The 19,423-nt window shown below is 41.9% G+C and overlaps 1 protein-coding gene across 7 annotated transcripts in view; it reads left to right on the top strand.

The window, feature by feature from the left end:
- Window positions 1-18,426, top strand: part of ccdc88ab (coiled-coil domain containing 88Ab) — a 67,871-nt gene extending 49,445 nt beyond the window's left edge. Inside the window, exons 19-39 of one of the 7 annotated variants that reach the window (XM_030155339.1) lie at window positions 32-310; window positions 487-611; window positions 963-1,101; window positions 1,650-1,826; window positions 1,918-2,079; window positions 3,326-3,603; window positions 3,823-3,966; window positions 4,642-4,828; window positions 5,095-5,240; window positions 5,343-5,435; window positions 5,822-6,021; window positions 6,278-6,385; window positions 7,837-7,914; window positions 9,268-9,489; window positions 9,574-9,627; window positions 10,987-11,073; window positions 11,638-11,727; window positions 12,782-13,062; window positions 13,778-14,231; window positions 16,381-16,484; window positions 18,001-18,426. In XM_030155339.1, coding sequence (XP_030011199.1) covers window positions 32-310; window positions 487-611; window positions 963-1,101; window positions 1,650-1,826; window positions 1,918-2,079; window positions 3,326-3,603; window positions 3,823-3,966; window positions 4,642-4,828; window positions 5,095-5,240; window positions 5,343-5,435; window positions 5,822-6,021; window positions 6,278-6,385; window positions 7,837-7,914; window positions 9,268-9,489; window positions 9,574-9,627; window positions 10,987-11,073; window positions 11,638-11,727; window positions 12,782-13,062; window positions 13,778-14,231; window positions 16,381-16,436 — 3,360 coding nt within the window. In that variant the 3' untranslated portion in view covers window positions 16,437-16,484; window positions 18,001-18,426. Of the gene's footprint in view, window positions 1-31; window positions 311-486; window positions 612-962; window positions 1,102-1,649; window positions 1,827-1,917; window positions 2,080-3,325; window positions 3,604-3,822; window positions 3,967-4,641; window positions 4,829-5,094; window positions 5,241-5,342; window positions 5,436-5,821; window positions 6,022-6,277; window positions 6,386-7,836; window positions 7,915-9,267; window positions 9,490-9,573; window positions 9,628-10,986; window positions 11,074-11,637; window positions 11,728-12,781; window positions 13,063-13,777; window positions 14,893-16,380; window positions 16,485-18,000 lie in introns of those variants that run through there. The other 6 variants (XM_030155340.1, XM_030155342.1, XM_030155341.1 and 3 more) reach the window with 6 other exon arrangements.
- Window positions 18,427-19,423: the final 997 nt, after the last annotated feature.

Below are 19,423 nucleotides of genomic sequence, written 5' to 3'. Positions count from 1 at the left end.
AGTCCCATCTCTCCATTATTTTATTCCCTAGAACAAGACTCTGGAGCAGGAAACTTCCCAGTTGGAAAAAGACAAGAAGCTTCTAGAGAAAGAAAACAAGCGACTGAGGCAACAGGCTGAGATACGGGACTTGAAGTTAGATGACAGCAACCAGCGGATTTCCTCCTTGGAGAAAGAGAATCGTACAATGGGTAAAGAGATGATCTTCTTTAGGGACTCCTGCACCAGAGTGAAAGACCTCGAGAGGGAGAACAAGGACCTGGTCAAACAAGCCTCCATTGATAAGAAGACACTCATCACCCTCAGAGAGGTAACAAGGATCTGAAAAGTTCAAAGATTTCTATGTGTGAAATGTATTTAATGTAATGCCTGATTATCATTAAATAACAAATAATAAATAAAATAAAAATCACCCTTAATGGATGATTTTGATATGAATGTACTCTTCCACAAGTGTAAAAGTTCAAATTGTGCCTCTGTCTTCAGGAGCTGGTCAGTGAGAAGTTGCGAACTCAACAGATGAATAATGACCTGGAGAAACTGACCCATGAGTTGGAAAAAATTGGTCTAAATAAGGAGAGACTGCTACATGATGAGGGCTCTGATGACAGGTATCATTTTACAAATGCATCAGGAATCCACAGTTAGACAAACTATTTTCTTTTCTGTGATCTCTCTTAAAAATATCTCCAGCCTAGATCCCAGAAAAGAAAGTTGTTAAATGTCATCAGTGCAGGTGGGACTCCAAATAAATCAGATCTGTCCTATTTTAGATCGGATGTTGTCATTTTAATTAATAAGAGCCTTCAGTGGAAACACCCAGTGGGAGATTTGACCCCTCTGTTTCCAACGTAAAAGTCTGGTTCTTTTATGAATGTAGTGGCTTTGTTTTTTCTTAGGAATACAGATATGTTAACATTTCCAAACTGCACACACACAACTAACTGGGTCTTTGTTCTCAGGTTTAAGCTTCTGGAAAGTAAACTAGAGTCGACTCTGAAATCATCTTTGGAGATTAAGGAGGAGAAGATTGCTGCCCTTGAGGCCAGACTTCAGGAGTCCTCTAACCTGAACCAGCAACTTCGCCAAGAGCTTAAGACGGTCAATAACACAAAGAAACACAACTCCATACATTCACATATACTCACAGCTATATTTCTGGGGAGTTGCAAGTAGAGAAAGTGTTGTCAAAACACATGCAACTTACTAAGGGCATTTGGAACATTTAACCACCCAAAAAGTCAAAACACAGGCCTGCAGCCAATCCACTTGAGAACAAACTGTGCTGAAATCTTTTCCTGCCGTCTAAAACATTAGAAAGCCAGAAAACATTGAGAGATCTCAAGGCCAATACATTATTTATTCATCCACTCTCCACTTCTATCGTCACTTTATCTATTCATGAGGCGGCAGGAGTCTGTGAAGTGGAGGAGAGGATGTCTGCTTTCACTAAGAGATGTGTTCATGTTTTGCACTTGCTGACACAAATCCATGCCAAACTTTGAGGTTTGACTTGAGATGTTGGAGTCAGGTGGGAATCTGCCATGAATACTGTCATCATTGTACCGTTACTGCTGTCACACCATAGTATTGTCTGCATTTTTCCTCATTCATTTTTTAAATCTCTCGATCCATGCGTCACACTACAGGTAAAGAAAAACTATGAGGCGCTGCGTCAGAGAGAGGAGGAGGAGAGGATGGTGCAGAGCTCGCCCCCCAGAGGAGGGGAGGACCCACAGACTGTTAGCAAATGGGAAAAGGAAAGCCACGAAGCCACAAGGGAGCTCTTGAAGGTCAAAGACAGGCTCATCGAGGTGGAAAGGAATGTAAGTTGGCATAATTGTGCAGAGCCTAACATCATTCACACACAGCAAGTGCATATCCAATATTCTTTGTGTGCAATTTTGTTTTTTCCAGAATGCTACTTTGCAGGCTGAGAAGGCGGCCCTCAGGAGCCAGCTCAAACAATTAGAAACTCAAAGCTCCAATCTCCAGGCACAAATAGTGGCTCTGCAAAGGCAAACGGCCTCTTTACAGGAGAACAATACAACACTGCAGACGCAGAATGCCAAGCTGCAGGTAACATAAGACATTTTACAAAGTGACCAGTACAAGGTTATATAACTTTTTCATTAGTTTTCATTTTTATCTTATTTGGGGACTTCTTGTTTTTAGTTTGAATTAATTTTTCAGGAGGGTTTTCTAGTTTTAGATTGGTTTTCTTTATTTCATTGCTAGCTTTTGTCTTTTCTTCGTAATGTTTAGTATCAATCGAGATCTTGATTTTGAGAGGTCAGAAGAAGTATCATTAATTAAAAGCTAAACAAAATCTCATACCATTTTAAACAATGCATGCCACTTGCACAGCCTTCCACAAAATACACCAATCTGTCCAAGTCAGTGTTTTAATATCATTAAACAGGAAAATCTAACTGGGCACACAGCAAGAGTCAGGTGACTGTGGTGAAGCCAGTGTTAAAGCTACCAGGGTTGTTCTGTACATATAGGTCAACAAATTGTGAGCCAGAAATGTTGAATCACTGCAATTAGTATCCCAGTCAGTACTAGTAAAAACTATTAGTTATCAGAATGCAACAGGATTATGCATTACATATTAACACTGTATTGGACAGAACATACTACATTTTGAAGACAAAATGGAAAGCATATGTGTGTCCTTTATAATTCTGTGTGCACTGACACCTCAACAGGCTGCTTGGTTTCCTGGTGTGTCCTCCGTCTTTGGCAGCCATTCAAACCCTGCTTTTGAGTTGCAGGATGTACACTGACAAAATGTAGCTGCTAGCTGTTTATGTGTGTTATTAATTATCGTTTTGTATTTACAGTGACTTGTGTGTGTGTTAATAGGTGTTTCTTCAGTAATTTGTCTACCATGTGTAAAAGCTTCTTCTTGCTACATATACAGAAAGTGTAATGGGTGTGATGAGTGAGGATACAAATACCAAGGCAGGATTGATTGGTTTTTAGACAAGGAAACCACTGAGGCCACAAAGAAAACATGAAAGGAGAAGTGTGTTCCTGTCAGGGTATGATGGAGCTTACGGCTGAGGCAGTATAAACCAACAGGCTGCACAGTGCCCCCTATAGGCAAAAACTAGCACAACTTTTTCTGCACAACTTTCTGGTTTGCATTTAAGAAGCTTATTACATCTCACTTAACAGTGAAAAGAGTATCTAGATAAGTACAGCTGGATTTAAAAACATTTCCTGTAGGATTTTAAATTACTGTCAAATCTTGCCCCACTTCCCTTCTCCTGACCTCTTTAACCATATTCACTTTCTGTCTTCCACATCCGTCCCTCAGGTGGAGAACTCCACTTTGAGCTCTCAGAGTGCATCTCTCATGGCCCAGAATGCACAGCTGCAGAGCCAGCAGAGCAGTGTAGAGGGCGAGAAAGAAGGAGCCCTAAGAGAGAAAGAGGAGGTGAGGGCCACTTATGAAATGCTCCTGCGCGATCATGAGAAGCTGGCAGCACTCCATGAGAGGCAAGCAGCCGAATACGAAGCCCTGATCGGAAAGCACGGAGGGCTGAAAACCTCTCATAAGAGCCTGGAGCAGCAACACAGGGACCTCGAAGACAAGTAAGAAGTGGGGTAGGAGTATGGATCAGTACATGCTCAAGTCAAGTGGGCGTCAAATGCATGACTGTACTCTTTTTGGTGATCTTGTCCCTTATTGTTGTATGAGTGCCCTATTGACTTAAAATATAAAAATGTAAATGGTTAGTCAGCTTGAAACTTAAACCAAGATATTTTCAGAACTGTCAGCAGTCCATATAATAGTTGCATTTTTGTATGCAGGTACAAGCAGCTTCTACAGAGGAAGAAGGACCTTGAGGATCTAGAGAAAAATCTAAAGGAGCAGCAGGACAAAATGGCATTAGAGAACCAGACTCACCAAGCCACAGCTGACCAGTGCAAACTGCTCAAAGAAGAGAATGACAGGTCAGTAACCAGCAGGCAAAAATTCATTTTTCTGCACTTAAAAATCTTTATTACTCATTGAGTTATTGTTATTTGTGTTTGTATTGCTGTAATTCTTGTAGGCCAATGTTACAGTGTTGCTGCTTTCAGTGTTTTAAAGTTACAAATGCACATGGTGAAATGTTAAAAACATAAGTCTTGAAGCTGTGATTGTGACACTTGTAAAAATTGATTGGATTCTGAAGTTAACATTCATTTTAAAAAGCTTTACTATCTTTAAGCATATGTTTGTTTTGTTTTATTATCTGGATCACACTGTAACAAATCTAGAGAATGAAACTAACATAGAAGCACTAATGCAAACTTCAGCCTGGTCAGAATTTATCAGAGCATACCTAGCTACTGGGCTGCAATGTGGTGCCTCCTCCACAAAAAGTTAGAATCAATTATATTAAAATTGTTTCTGTTAATGTTAAAATATGGACAAGTACAAGTTTGAATGGATCTGGCCGGAGAACAGAAATGGGTCATAAATTACATTCATAGTGATCTGAAAGGGTCTTAAATTTAATTTGCTCAAGCATACAGAGGCTCTGTGTATAATCCAGACTGACATGATTCAACTCTTTGAACATTTAATGATGTATTTCTGTTTACTCCAACATTGCTGAACTGTCTCTCTGCTCCTTTTTTCAGACTCAATACAAATTATCGTCAGCTGATGAAGGACAATGAGGCTCTCCAGCTGGACCATAAGAACATAAAAAGCCAGCTGAACAGTGCAAAACTGGACCAGACCAAACTGGAGGCTGACTTTTCCAAACTGAAGGAGCAGTACCAGCAGCTGGACATCACCTCCACCAAACTCACCAACCAGTGTGAAGTAAGGACACACTTCTTTTGTCTTCTCATGATGGTGTAAACCTTGATACGGTTACATTGGGGGGGGGGTTTACATTCAGATACTGTTTATGTGCCAGCTTTATAACCAGCTGTCTTTTAACTGCTTCATCCCTTTAATGGATCATATGTCTAGAAGTGACTTCTAAAGCCAGCTGTGTTTTAGATGAATTAACCCTTTTAATGTCTCACTTTTGTTGCTGAGCCAGCTGTCTTGAAACTCTTTTAATATCTCATTGTGTGCACCAGCTGTTGAGCCAGCTGAAAGGAAACCTAGAGGAGGAGAACCGCCACCTGTTGGACCAGATCCAGACCCTGATGCTACAGAACCGCACCCTATTGGAGCAGACTATGGAGAGCAAGGACCTGTTCCACGTAGAGCAGAGACAATACATGTAACCAAAATATTGACAGCTCTTCATTAATTGGTTTTGCATTTTACTGTTTCATGTTTTTGGACAGTCTTACTTGATTTTCTTTTCTTCTGCATCAATCAGAGACAAATTGAATGAACTGAGGAGACAGAAGGAGAAGCTGGAGGAGAAGATCATGGACCAGTATAAGTTTTACGACCCTTCACCTCCACGCAGGTAAAAATGAAAAAGGGCATTTTCAATAACTGATAAGTTGACATGAGAATTTTACATCTCTATTAAAAAGACAAACAAACAAAAAAACACTTGTGAATTAATGAGCTACATAAACATGTCAGCATTTCATGGCAGAACTGTTAAAAATTCAGTTATGTTGAGAGAGACTGGGAGCTGCCTCAGGAGGAGATGCATCAAATATTTATGTTGAGCAGAGAACAGCTGTACATGGTAGCATTTTGTATCTTTGATTTCTGATGGGAAAGGTTGCTTTAAAAGCTGAAATATAGCTAACACAGTGAACATATGAAATGAACATATTCTTCTTTTGTACATCTGTTCCTGTGGATTATTACCTCACTCTCTGTTTGATCCCCTCTCTCTAGGCGAGGCAATTGGATCACTCTGAAGATGAGGAAGCTGATTAAGCCAAAGAGGGAAAGGATGCGCTCCCTTACGTTGACTCCATCTCGGTCAGAGTCTGGTGACGGTTTCTTGTCATTTCCACCTGACAGTCAGGACAGCTCATCTATAGGCTCCGGCTCCAACTCTCTGGATGACACACTCACACAGAAAAGGAGCAACAGTGAGTACATAAGAGACATAGAAACACACATGCGCACAGAAGGAGACCCAAGACTCATGGACCCTCTTTGTACTAGATGTAGGACATACACAGTCTGTTTAATGCACACATGGACACAAACATACAGAACAGAAGCAGCACAGTTTTATCATCAACACATTTCTGCTTTGTGTGAGTGTGTGCGATTGTCATGACTGAAAAGCTGAAGTGGTCTTTTCTCTTTTAACTGCTCTTCTGCTTCTTTATCTCTCGAAAGGGAGGAGGGGGCAGCAGTCCCATGCCCAGGGGCAGGGTTCTACCAATGGTATGCTGAGGGAGGGCGGGGCTTATGACCCCACTGTCGTATCTCTCGGGGCATGTTTTCGTGAGTCCATTGTCTGCGTCAGTCAGTTGTCGTAGAGGTTATGGTTGAGCTGCACAGCATCACAAGGCTGACTGTGGACCTCAGACCTGGGCCAGGAATCAGGCGCAGCTATGTTGCATGTGTTGAAGTGTTGTGTCCCAGGTCTGGTTTACGGACTCATAGTCAAAGTTACATCAGCTTGCTGATCTGTGCAGCTCACTGGTGAAACACAGCATAAAAGAAATGACCTCTAATGTAGCATTATAGCTATTAAAAGGTGCAATGAATAATAGCTCACCTCCATGTGTAGTACATTAAAGCTACAGGGTGTTCTTAACAACAGCTGTACGTCAACTAGTAGCTTTACATCTGTAAAACATCTTAAACATGTAAAAGTTTGTACTTTTATACAGAACAGCATACCCGTGGAAAATAGATGTTTTAAGTATTGATGATATTCATTAAAATTGTGCCTATTTGGCATGAATATTGAGTTAAAAATATTGCCAAAACAGAGAAAAGATTTTCAGTCAATTCATTTACCACAGTTCAAAAATAAAGGAACATAAATGGCATAAAAGAAATTAAAGGTGCTTGTTTCTGTTACCAGTCACACTACTGCAGATAAATACATGAATGACATCCCAGATATATATATAAAAATAAACAAAACTAAAAATAGTATTGTAATAAATATACATCTTTGGCCCCCTGCTATTAATGACTTGCCCTTTAATCTTTGCCTCCTCCTATTGCACCCTTTAATATTCTCCACCCTGTGTCCATATACGTGTGGCAGTGTGTTAACTGTTGTGTTGTTGTATGTAATGCTTTAAAGTACATCAGTGAAGGAAACAACACTCATTCACATCCACCCACATGGCAGTGGTAGAGTGTATTATCGATTGTGTGCAGAGACTGTGAGAGTGTAATTGTATTCACATATGTGTTTTTGTGTCTGTGTTTGCATTGTGTCTGGTGTTTATTAAAGTCTGCCCTTCAAAAGGATCGGTGAGGTTGTAATGAAGTTAGTCATAGGAGACTTCTTTCAAGTGAAGTATGAAAAATGTTAGTATTTATTAACACTAGCAGAAATCAGTGAAGTAAAAAATTTGTCTGTAGAAGACATTTGTAAATATGACAAATATGCAAACTGCAGAATTGCTAATCCCTTTTCCCAGGTCCATTAATTGGCACTCATTGCTAATACAGCAGTGTAACTTGTTTTCTATAGTTGGAAAGGCCTGAGTCATACTATAGGGGCTCTGACAGTCATTACAGTCGAGCGCCCAGGGGTCCAGCTCTCTTGCTGCATCTCTCCCCGGACTCTGTGAAAACGTTAACCATATCCCTCTGTTCTGCCCTCTTTTTCTTTTGTTTTCTATTCCTCCACTTCCCTCTGGCTTGTTCTGTCACTCTCCCTCCCTGTCTGTCTCATGTCTGTCTGTCTGTCTCTGGCTGCACTCTGACAGCTATAAAAAGGTTGCCTTTCATGAGGAACAGATCCAAGGACAAAGACAAGGCCAAGGCCATCTACCGGCGCTCCATGTGTAAGACCTCCGTGAGCCGCTGCGCTAGTTCTCCTCCACCTCCTCTTCCTGCCATTGTCACACTAGGAGAAACAAAGAGGGAATGGTCACTGATGTTAGAGGAATATGGCAGTACGGCACTTTGAGTTCACAGACTGGTTTGAACTTGCACAGTTCACTGGATATCATTGGTAGTCAGTCTCTAAGAGCAGCTGAATATTTCACTCTGCTTTCATTACGCTGCCCAAATATTTTACAAACGTATTCCATAACCTACTAAATATACCACTTTAAGAGTTGTCACCAGACCTCCATATCTGTCTCATCAGTGGCCTCTCCTTATGTTTTTGTCCTAGTAAACCCCTCTGTCACCCACGCCCTGAGCCTGCCGCCTCCACTTGCTCCTGTAGAACATCTGTTCTAAGCTAATACTACTTCCACCGCTGTAGTGATCCCTGACACTGTTAACAAAGTAATGAACAACACAAACTTCACTAACTTAATACTGTGGACACAAATCAAATTACTTAAATAACCAGGAACTAGAATGAGGAATTGTTTTCCTTGAGTATACTTTTTTCTCTTGTGATTTGACTTTCTCCATCCCTGTTTTAGTAGTGCATATATTTTTGTTAGCCTCACTTTGTAGTTGAGTCTGGATGTTGTTGTCATTTGATCAAACACTAAGCAACGGTCAACTTATCGGGCAGATTTGTTGTAGTTTTATTTGTGTATACTGTATGAAAGGCTTTATGCGTGTATAAGTGTGAGTGTGTGTGATTAGGTGAGAGCGACTGCCTTTCATGTGCCTGCAGTGTGTTCACTCCCATCTTTAAATGCAGCATGACATTAAAAACGTCACCTCGACCTGATTGCCGCCACGCCGCACTCACCATGGAGGACTTGAAATGGAGCCTGAACTCTGTCTGTCTCTGTTCTCATCAAATCTGCTCTGTCTCTCCTCTCAATAGGCTGCATTTCAGATCTTACTCAGCTGACATGGATTTGCCTCAACCTCGCTCATATTTTTTTGCATTGATTTTTATGAACAGCGCTGTTGCAGCAGCTCTGCATGCCTTCATGCTTTTCTACATTACCATCATAAACAGCTCAGCTGTCAATGTGCATAAAGAGTGTAGCCGCTCAGGCCAGGTGATTTGATATACCTGTGGATGATATGGTTTGCAGCTGCTGTCTTTATGCACTCTGACTGATATTTTTTGCAATGCTGTATTAGGTTGTGTAGAATTCCATAAAGCATTGTTTTATCAATATTAAGGTTTAGTTGATGCTTTTTGTTGGACTTTGTAAAATAACACGTCATGACGGGCAATAATGCTTTTTTAAATCCCATCCCTCCATCTGTGAATTTAGCCATGAATGACCTACTGCAGACCATGGTGTTGGCGGGTGGACCTGATGCTCAGTGGGCGAGCAGCATCGAGAACCTGGATGGTACTGAGGCCACTGGTACCACTAGACGCAGCGGCCAACGCATGAAGGAACTCGCACTTTCTACAAACGCCATCGACTGCGCTGCTCTCACCCTGCCATCCGCGGGGCATAGCCGGACCAAGAACAGGCTTCAGGTCAAAGGTCAGAGGACCGGGTTAACTTTGACATCCTACTTTTATTGTAAGAGGTTCTTTGCTAATAAATGTAATTTCTTTGTCTCACCAGACAATGTCTCCTGTGAGGATGTTACTGGCTCCTTAGATGACCCTAAGAGCCAAGGTAAAACAAATTTCTGTAACACGGTCATCAAAGTGTAGATGTGTGACATGTGAGGGATAATAGAAGCATTTACTCTGAACCAGTTGGGAATCAGAAGGCAATTCAGCCAAGGAAAGAGAGATAGCCCAAAAAAGAGGTCACATCCTCAGTCCCTCTGCTAATCTTTGGGCTGCCTTCCTGCACTTCGATTAAGCTTGATCTGCAGCTGAAAAAAACAATTTTAGTGGAGAGCAAGAGAGCGAGTGATCAGGCTTCGTTGAAAGTAGGATTGACTCTATTCCAGGCTCTAGGGTGTTATCCAGGGCAGTAAATCTGTGGCCAGCCAGCTAGTCATCACGTCAGTGGTACTCCAGTGGAGATGACCCAGTTGTGAAACAGCCACGAAACTAATCATACAATTTGTAACACTCCACTCCTCAAATACTTAATTTAAACATATCCCAGACTTTTACTATTATATTGTAAATGTTCAATCTCACATCAGACTGTAGTCACAGCTCTGCCACCAGAACTTTCCCCCAGAACAAGAAACATTTTTAGGAGCTCATTGCAGGAACAACTGTGTAACTTTAGTCCTGTGGTCATCATCCCTCTCCCTCTTAAAGTCATAGAAGAACACACTTGACAGATGGACTGACGTTAAAGTCCAGCGGCTGTTGTATTGTGTGCTAAGAAGAGATGTAAACATTGCCAACGAATTTTCACACATCAGTGAACTCATTTGCCTTGTATTAGTGGATCTATAGGCCACACTGAACACAGCCAATGGTCTCATTACTTTTGGCAGCTTATATAACACATTGATCATTAAACTCGTTCCTCTGGACATTAATGTAACATCAATGCCTGACTTGATAATTTACTTGTGCTTTTGTTGCGTGTTTTGTTACTAATGTGCAGACAGTGTTAAGCACTTTGCTTCTAGTGTTTCAATTTAAATAAAGCCATCATTATTACCATTATATCATGGATCATTCTTGGCTGATCAGTTCCCAGAATGCGCTTAGGAAATCCAGTGCATTTTTTCAGAACCTATCGGACCCATTTGACAGCACCTTCTCTGTAATGGCAAGAGGAAATGCATCAACCGGACATCACTTACAACATCAGCCATTAGCTCATCATCTGTTTTGAGTTTTCTGTGCATTGTCATTAATGGCAGTCATTAGTTTCACATTGATTTTTCCAAGCAGCCTGTATGTCTGCCACAGCATTTTGTATTGGTGCATGTTGGTGGAATAGTCAGGCCTTTTACTAACTACTAAACTAACTTTTTTTGCATTGTGAGTAATAATGTAGCCTTGTGCTGTGTCATAGCCTGTGTATATGTTGTTGTGTACGTGTGTGTCTTATCATCAGGCCTGCAGGTGTTTAGCGGTGTTTTGGCTCTGTGTCCTTCTCCTGTTGATTTAAGCGCTGTGTGCAGAGTGCCCTGTAGCATCTGTAGTAAGTTACCAACACATGGCTCCTAACCTCACTCTGGGTCACAATGAGCTGGTTTCCTAGACATTACAAGGACTAAAATAGTGATGAAATGGTTAATTTAAATACATTTTGGTGTCACCATGTCCTGAAAACCAGTAAGAAGTTAAGTCACTGTCATTTGTTACCAGCAGCAGGTGCTTTCTCCTCTAGTCTCCCATACTCTCCACTTCAGTTTTGGGCACTCTTTTCATTCCCAGTTTCGTTACACCCTCTTATTCCCATTGATACCTTAACTTTGTGCTCAGTCCTGGATGTAGGTGTCCCTGCTGTCTCTGTTTTTAGTGTCTTTGTTTATGGACTGGACATATTGGGGCTGCAGCCTGGCACCTTGCCCTCCTTCCTGTTCTTGTGCCTGGCATGTGCCATCTGCTGCCCCAGCAGGAGATGTTACTTCAAACTGTCAGCATGTGCCCGCCTTGTTCCCCTTTGTTTTATTGCATGTCTGTGTGGATACCTCCAACTCGGTACACTATATATTCTAACTGTGTGTGTGTGTGTATGTCTTCCCTCTTGTCCCTTACCCAGCCTCCAGACCCTCCAGTCTCCATAGCAACAGGACCACCAGTAGTAATAGTAACAATAACTCCCACCTCACTTCTCCTCTGGAGGCTAAAGGTACGCCCCTCCGTCCTCTATCGCCTTGCACCGGTCCTCTTCTCTTCCCTTGTCTTTGTTATTTTCAGTGTTTTAAGTTTATTTTTTTCCTGATCTACCCCCTGAACTGAAAATTGGTTGATTTTGAGTTAACATTTATCAGAAAGTCTTACTTTAAATTGGTATAGTAGCACTGCAGTTCACTACTGGCATTTAACTGCTTATAGGGATCTTATATTTAAGGTTCAACACACAAAGGCTACATTCACGCAGCAGGTCTGAATGCTCAGTTCAGTTTTTTTTTTTTTTTAGCTGAAATCTGACTTTTTGCATGATTGTTCACATTATAATTGAAATGCCACTGCCATCAGACTCATGTATGTACAGTCTACAGCCATGAAGTGCCTGAACCCATCACACTATTTACAGAAGTAAATATGGATCTTGCCAGGTCCTGCCTCCTCCAGCAAAAAAATGTTAACATCTGTCTCATTTCAGTGACATAAAAGTCAGATGAAATGCAACATATGACAGTGAATGGCCTGGATCTGATTTGGAAAAAACTGGATTTGTGCTCAGACTTTCATAAAACAAATCAGATATGGGTCACATAAGGGCAAAAACAGTCAGATTTGGGACACTTTTTCTTGCAGTGTGAATGTAGCCAAATACTCTGATTAATGCTGCCAAAACAGGGTTTGTTTTATATGAAGTTGAACCTTTTACACATAAAAATTAAAGTACTGAATGCAGCAGTGTTGTTACCTGTAGGTGTGTTACTTGTTTACCTCGATTTCTTCATTGCGTGGTGGTAACATTGTGGTTTTCTGAACTGAATAGCTTTTCAGTTCTTTCATTGGTCCAGCAGAGAGTTTCCATAAATGGAGGGGCTAAAAATGCCAGAATTACTGAATTGAATAAACACCTAGATGCAGTTCTTTCCTCTCTAAATCAATACAGAGTGAATATAAAGATAAACATTATATGTGGCAGCTTTAAGCTGGTGTCGAAAATTGACATCAAAATATCCCAACTTTAACCCTTTTAACCCCTTTAATTGTCTGTTTTTTCACAGGCACATTGAATGGCAGCCTCAGCAGGCCCCACAGTGAGAGCAGTGGAGAGTTCAGCCTGAGCCTGGACCAGGAGGTATGGTCCAGCAGCGGCAGTAGCCCGGTCCAGCAGCCCACCTCCTCACGTTCATCCCACCAGAGCCCTCTGCAGCTCAGGAGGTCCCTAGACCCGTCCACGGCCACAAGCAGCCCAGGACAGAGCCAGATTAGGAAGACTGGTTCACCAGGGAATGAGGTGTTGTCCCTGCAGCAGTTCCTAGATGAGGGTATTGACCCTGCAGAGGTGAGGAGCCCACATCCTGAAACAGGGATGATGAAATTTACCTGTATAGACAACAATATCCTCCTAAGACCCAGCAATGCATTCTTTCCTTTGTAGGGGACTGTGTGGGGTCCACTGCATCCACAACAAAGACATCCCCTAAAAAAAAAAATGTAATTGAAAAAACTGTAGATTCATGCCGTTCGTAATCGGGCAATTATTTAATTTTAGCCAAAACTTTTACTTTTGTGGGTCTCAGGAGGATATGTAATAAAAGCCTGTTAAATAGAAAAATTAGTATTTTGTGTCAAAACTGCTTTTACTGGCAACAGATTTGTATTAGTTTCAACACTTGTTCAGTAACAGGTCTGAGTAGATTCAAGTCAGCTTGTTCAGTGTATATTTAGGTGAGCTCCAACCTTTTGCTCCAGTGTCCTGTTCCTTTGCATAGTTTATAAGTTGTGTCATTTTGTATGTGATGTGATATTGTTGTAAACAGCACGTCTGATACTTTTGTGGTGGCTCAGAAGAAATAGTTCTGAAAAACATTCTTGCATTTTTGCTGTGTTCATTCTCTATGTGAAAGTACATATGACAAAACGGTAAAACACAGTGGTAAGTGAATTATATGCACATAAAGTCTTGCGCACGAATTGCCTTAAGGATAAAATAATCAATTGCAATGTAAAAATGATGGGACATAAATGTAATCTATGTTTTGTGTGTACCTTTGCAGTCTGGCAGTCAGGAGAACCTCACTGTAGACTCTCCCCGCCTCTCCACTTCCTCTGAGCATGCCCAGAAGGAGCGCACATCCTCGAAGGGCCGTGGCATCCTCCGCTCCTCCAGTGGGAGAGCAGCACCGGTCAGCTCCGACCGTCCACCCAGATCCGCAGGACAGCCCGGACGCCCCACCCTGCGGAAAGCAGAGAGCACTCGTGTCAGAGGATCCGTCCCGGCTCGTTCCAGTCTGTCCACGCAGAGCAAAGCCATGTCGGTGTCCGAGCGCCTGGACTCGACCTCCTCCACGTTGCCCAGAGCCAGCAGCGTCATCTCCACCGCAGAGGGAACCACAAGACGCACAAGCATCCACGACCTACTCTCCAAGGACAACCGCCAACCAGTGTCTGTCGATGCCTCTCCTCCCGCTGCCTCCACCAAAACCGGGCTGCGCTCCCAGCCCACACCCAGTGAGTACCACCCCACCAGCACCAACCTAAAGGCCCCCCTCACTGCCACATCCCCATTACCCAAGTCCCTCAGCTTACCCTGCCATAGCCTGGAAGAGCCTGACCTTTCAACCCTTGAGTCTTTCCTCGGCCCGTCCTTCACTGTAGAGTCTGTGTTTATGGACTCCATCTTTAGTGAGTCCACGGGCAAAAACCACCCCTTCCTGTCTCTGAACCCCAGCCTAGTCAGCAACATCAGCGGGCCTCCCGTTAAAACACACCCCACTCCCACTTCGAACCACAATGTGTCACAAAACCAGAACCCACACAGCCAGTCGAATGGCCCGAGTAGTCTGAAAGGGTTTAATGAAGGAGTGGAGCCGAGCCGTGTGAATAATTCTGAGCCGTCACTCAGCCAAGAGGACAACCAGTCCCTGTGGTACGAGTACGGCTGTGTGTGACCGACTCGCCCCCGAGGACACGACGACTCTGCTCTGCATGTGTTTATCTGAGCACTACCTGTCTGTTTGGTGTTTGGTTCTGGTTCTGTTTGCCATGGTGCTGATTAATGAATCAAGGTTTTTTTTTTGTTTGCTGTCACCTCCCCTGTGTTCTGTCCTGTCCTCTGTGGTGGGACTCTGGTTAATGATGTTCTTCTCCATTCAGTATTTTCTTCATTTAACAGACTATTATCTGCTAAAGCATGGAAGGAAAGGGGTTCACTGTTAGAAATGTGTTGAGTTTATCAGAGGTTTCATTGAATTACACTGAATCATAGTCACTACGCTGCATAAATTGAAGCTTTAACAGTCATTAAATAAAAGGGCAAGTAGAGCCTGAAAGAAAGCAAAGCATTGAGGGTCACTAGTTTCAATTTAAGGGGAAGTTCAGCTTCATATTTAAATGGTTTAGCAAGATTTAGATAGAGATTCAGTTTTTTGGCAAGAATTTTACAGAGGGTGGGGCAGCAGTGTTACACAGCAAAACCATTAACACTCATTTGTCAGTATCAGATAATAGATGAATTTATCACTTCCTGTTTATTTTGGTGTTTGGGTTGCACCGTCTCTACATGGCACTGCTCTCCACTCAGTTCGGCTGTTTTTTGGTTTTGTTTTGTTTTTTGCATTTACACTAAACTGCATGGCCTGAAACTCTCATTTTGATTGGTGTGATCAAAATGGTTTTCATTTGTCTTTTTTAAATTGATGGTGTTTATTGTTCTTTTATTTTTGGTTTTTGTACATGTTGACCCTTTGCCTGTATTTTTTTTTAATGGTGTATTGTACTGACTCCTTGGGCTGATGACAGAATGATGATGCTTTATTTCTCAAATGATCTGAGTGATGGTTAAACTTCAGTTGGGTATACGCACGTGGATGGTGAAAGTTGCAGGATACGAACAGAGATTCCAGTAGAGTTGGGGGCAGACTGTGGAGAGAGTAAAATGGTGAGGTAGGGCTGGATGATGAAGCTAATGCTAGCATCACGATAAAATGTTTAATCATGATGAACCAAGGGCATTTTAACAGAAAAAATAAACACAACATCTGTAAATTCTATAAGTAAATAACTACGTAGAGGTTATTTGGCAGGAAAATATTTGGAATGGCTACTGTAGTACAGAGTTTGACACATTGACTGCACCTCAAACTCTGACTCCTCCACCATTCTGCAAAATATGCAGCCACTTTGACTTTAATGAAAATGCTAATATTCTAATGAAAAGTGTTCCTTCAGGCGCCAAGTTTTCCAGGAATAAACACCTATCACAATAAACTTTGTGATCACGTTTTGTGCTGCATTACTTGCCCCTAGAGTGATTCACTACAGGAAGTTGAACAGAGAAAGGTCAGATTGTTTTGGGAATGAAGCAAACATCATTTCACTTGGTTTTGGGACCTTTTTATTTCCCACAGCTCCACATCTTTTGTTACATTGATAATAACTGATTCTATATTTTAGATGGTTCTTGTACAGAATGTTGTAAGCGTTAATTTATAATCAAGACAAGCACTGCTTCATGTGCCAATGCTAGTATTATGGTTATTTATTTCTGCTTGTGTAGTTGCTGTTTTATATTTTTTGTATCATCGTACAGTATATGCAGTTCTATTCTTCCTTGTTAAATATCTGCAGATGTAACATGAACGTTGCCTTTGTCCTACAGATGTGGAGGGCAGAAAGTCTAAAAGCAGGAGCGGGGAGCCGCAGCAAAGCTGCTAAGCCCCGCCCCCTCCCCTCGTCTGTCCGCTACCATGCTGTGAGCGTGTGGTGAGTGTGTGCTGCTCGGCAAGAGGAGTAGGTCGGATGGGGGTGGGAGGGGGTTTGGTTTGTCTCCATGGGAACCTCAGACATGGTATAACAGATGTCATCCATCGTGCCGTGCACTTGCTTCCCCTGCTTCACCCCAAAGCCCACCTCACACCGCCCTGTCTGTCGCCCGCCATCCCCGTGGTGCCAAATGCCTGACCGCAAAGCCTGATGGGGCCGGGCCGCATGGCATATGGGTCGTTTTACCACATTGCTCTGATTGGTGAAGCCTTCTGCCCGTTTGTGCCCCTAAATATCCACGTGGAGTCCTACAGTGTAACCCCCACACTAAACAGCGCTACTAAAGGTGACTGCTCATCGCTCCCCCAGTGGGAGAAATAAAAAAAAAAAAAACACATGGTCCCTTTGCTTTTTTGTGCTGCTTGTTGTCACTGCATGGCTTCAGTGTTGCGCTGAAATCCTTTCCTCCTCTCGCCCCTTTGACAGCATGTAGTTCCAGGCTGCTTCTTCCTCCTAAATAACAGGGTGTCTGCAGGGTCTTTTTGTACAGTACAGATGCACTGAGTGTGAAATTCTTGGCCAGTACAGATATGTGTTTACCCTAAAACACCTAAACGGTCACCAGCAACCAAAAGCATCTACTGATCTAAAATGTTTAATAATTTTAGAACCACTAATGCTACTAATAGTATTTTTTCAGCTTTTCATCATAATCAGATATGACCCATTTGGACGTTCAGAGGCTCCAGAGTGAAAATGAAAACACCGTCATCTTCTGCAATATTCATTCACCAGTAAAACCCATGGAGTTTGACAAATGACAGTGGGTTTAGATGTTTGGTTTTCTGTTCAGTTAATGATACATTTTTCTTCAGTTTTTTCTGTTTTGATAAAATAACCTTGGAATTTATTCTGAATTTTTATGAATATCTCCATGATCAGCAAGTTTATTCCCCTAGGGAAGCATGGAAATGTTCATTATAAAAACAAATGACTGAACTCATGAGCATATATTCAATCATCAGCCACTGTCCTTGGTTAGATATCGACTTGTGTGCAGAAAGGTGATGATCCTGGTACATCCTCTGTATAAATATTAAGCCTTAGAAGTCATTAAATAGTCTCAGACTTGGTCTTAATCACTGAATTTATGACATTTTATTATATCTTCAGTGTGATGTTAAAGACCTTAATGCTAAAACTGTCTTTTTACTGTGTTTCCCATCACCTGTGAGCAAACTGTACATCAACCAAACTCTACTAGCACATTCCTTCTTAAATCACATATTTGCTACTGACCTTTAATTTGACCTACAATATCTGAGTAAGAAAAAGATGATCAGTCTTAAATGTGGTCCAACATGAGCATTAAATATGTGTGAAACCTGCAGACACCCTGAATACCAACATTTCTGACTTATGCTCTCCGTGTGTTCTCTTTCTTGACTTGAGTACATTTTGTAATCTGTCTCTTTTCTTTACTCTTTCCACTCTTTCTTGCTTACCTGGGACTCAGAGAAAAGGTGGCCTTGGATCTGTGTGTCTGAAGCTTTGTAGAGACTTGTCTACAGTGAGAAAAGATTGTACACCCCCTGTTTGTTTTGTTTTTAAGTCTAGAACACTCCAGTAGAGAAAAGTGACTTCCTTCTCTGTTTAGTTTTTTCTTCCTTGAATCAAGGAAATGACAAAAAAAAAATTCTTTTGGAAATGTTGTGGTGCCGCTTTGTTTTTCTAGAAGACCTACTGTGGCAGATGTGACAGACTGCTCCATGTGCACTAGTGTCTGCGGATTGTGGGTACAGTGCCAATGTTCACACAACAGCCAAAAAAAGGGGCAAACTTAAACCACACTTTTAAGACAACATTTTTTGGATCCTCAGCTTGGACCTTCTGCCTCATGACGGTGATCATTTAAAAAAAGAAAGAAAGCAGGATCGGGGCAGCAGCACAAACACAAAGCCATAGACTGACCTCAGACATTCAGTTAGGCTTGTACATTTTCATAGCATGTCAGCGCCAACATCTCCAGTTTATCCAACTGAACAATCACAACCTGCATGGAGCAATCAATCAGCGCTCTTTCCTTCTTCCAATCAAAGAGGAGGACGTTGTCTTCGGGAACTCTGACCTGCCAGAATGCCAAAACGACTCGGAACTGGAAGCCATGATTGCTGTGATTGGTCGGTGTGTGATATTTTGTGGGGTTTTTTGGATTGGGGGGGACCAGAAACTTTCTGGGAGGGGGGGGCGTTCCAGGTCACCTGTATTACAGCCACGAACAAACAGTTACCCTGCATCATATTCATCACATTCCTCGCTCTTCATCCTTCTCTGTCGTAGTGAAAGCACAGCCTTACTCTGTCAGATGAACTGGATTATAGGTGACCTGCAACATGCCCGCTGTTTTCAGATCATGGGCAGGTTTCTGTTGCTGTGATGAGACCCAGTGTTTTCCTCCTTTTCCACTTTTACATAAATCCATTTGATGTAATTAAAATTCATCAAGACTAAAATGGGATCTTGTGTGGTTTACTTTTACCCCAAACACCAGTGACACACATTATGCAGTATTGGTTATTGATTATATGTGGTGTTGACTACCAGTGTGGAGCAGGGGAATCAAACTTATTTTAGTACATGTGCATCCCAACTTAACCCTTTCATGCATAGTGGTCACTACAGTGGACAGCTATTCAAAGCAGTTCTTTTGTATATTCATGAATTTTATTGTTTTAGTTCCATATCAGCCAACACAGTGGATCAGCCCATACACTGACATTCAGACCATCACTGTAACTTTACTGTTCTTGATAAACCTTATCTGCACTAACATGTTTTAGTGTAAATTAATTGCTTGTTATCATTATTAGACTGTTTAACAGGTTTTTATAAAACAAGAAGTTTTGTGTATTGTCTCCATAAGGCGATTAATAACTAGT

This window comes from Sphaeramia orbicularis, chromosome 15, assembly GCF_902148855.1.
Source record: "Sphaeramia orbicularis chromosome 15, fSphaOr1.1, whole genome shotgun sequence".
Taxonomy (NCBI): Eukaryota; Metazoa; Chordata; class Actinopteri; order Kurtiformes; family Apogonidae; genus Sphaeramia; species Sphaeramia orbicularis.
The sequence above is the reverse complement of the archived record's forward strand: the minus strand, read 5'-3'. Positions and strand labels throughout refer to the sequence as shown.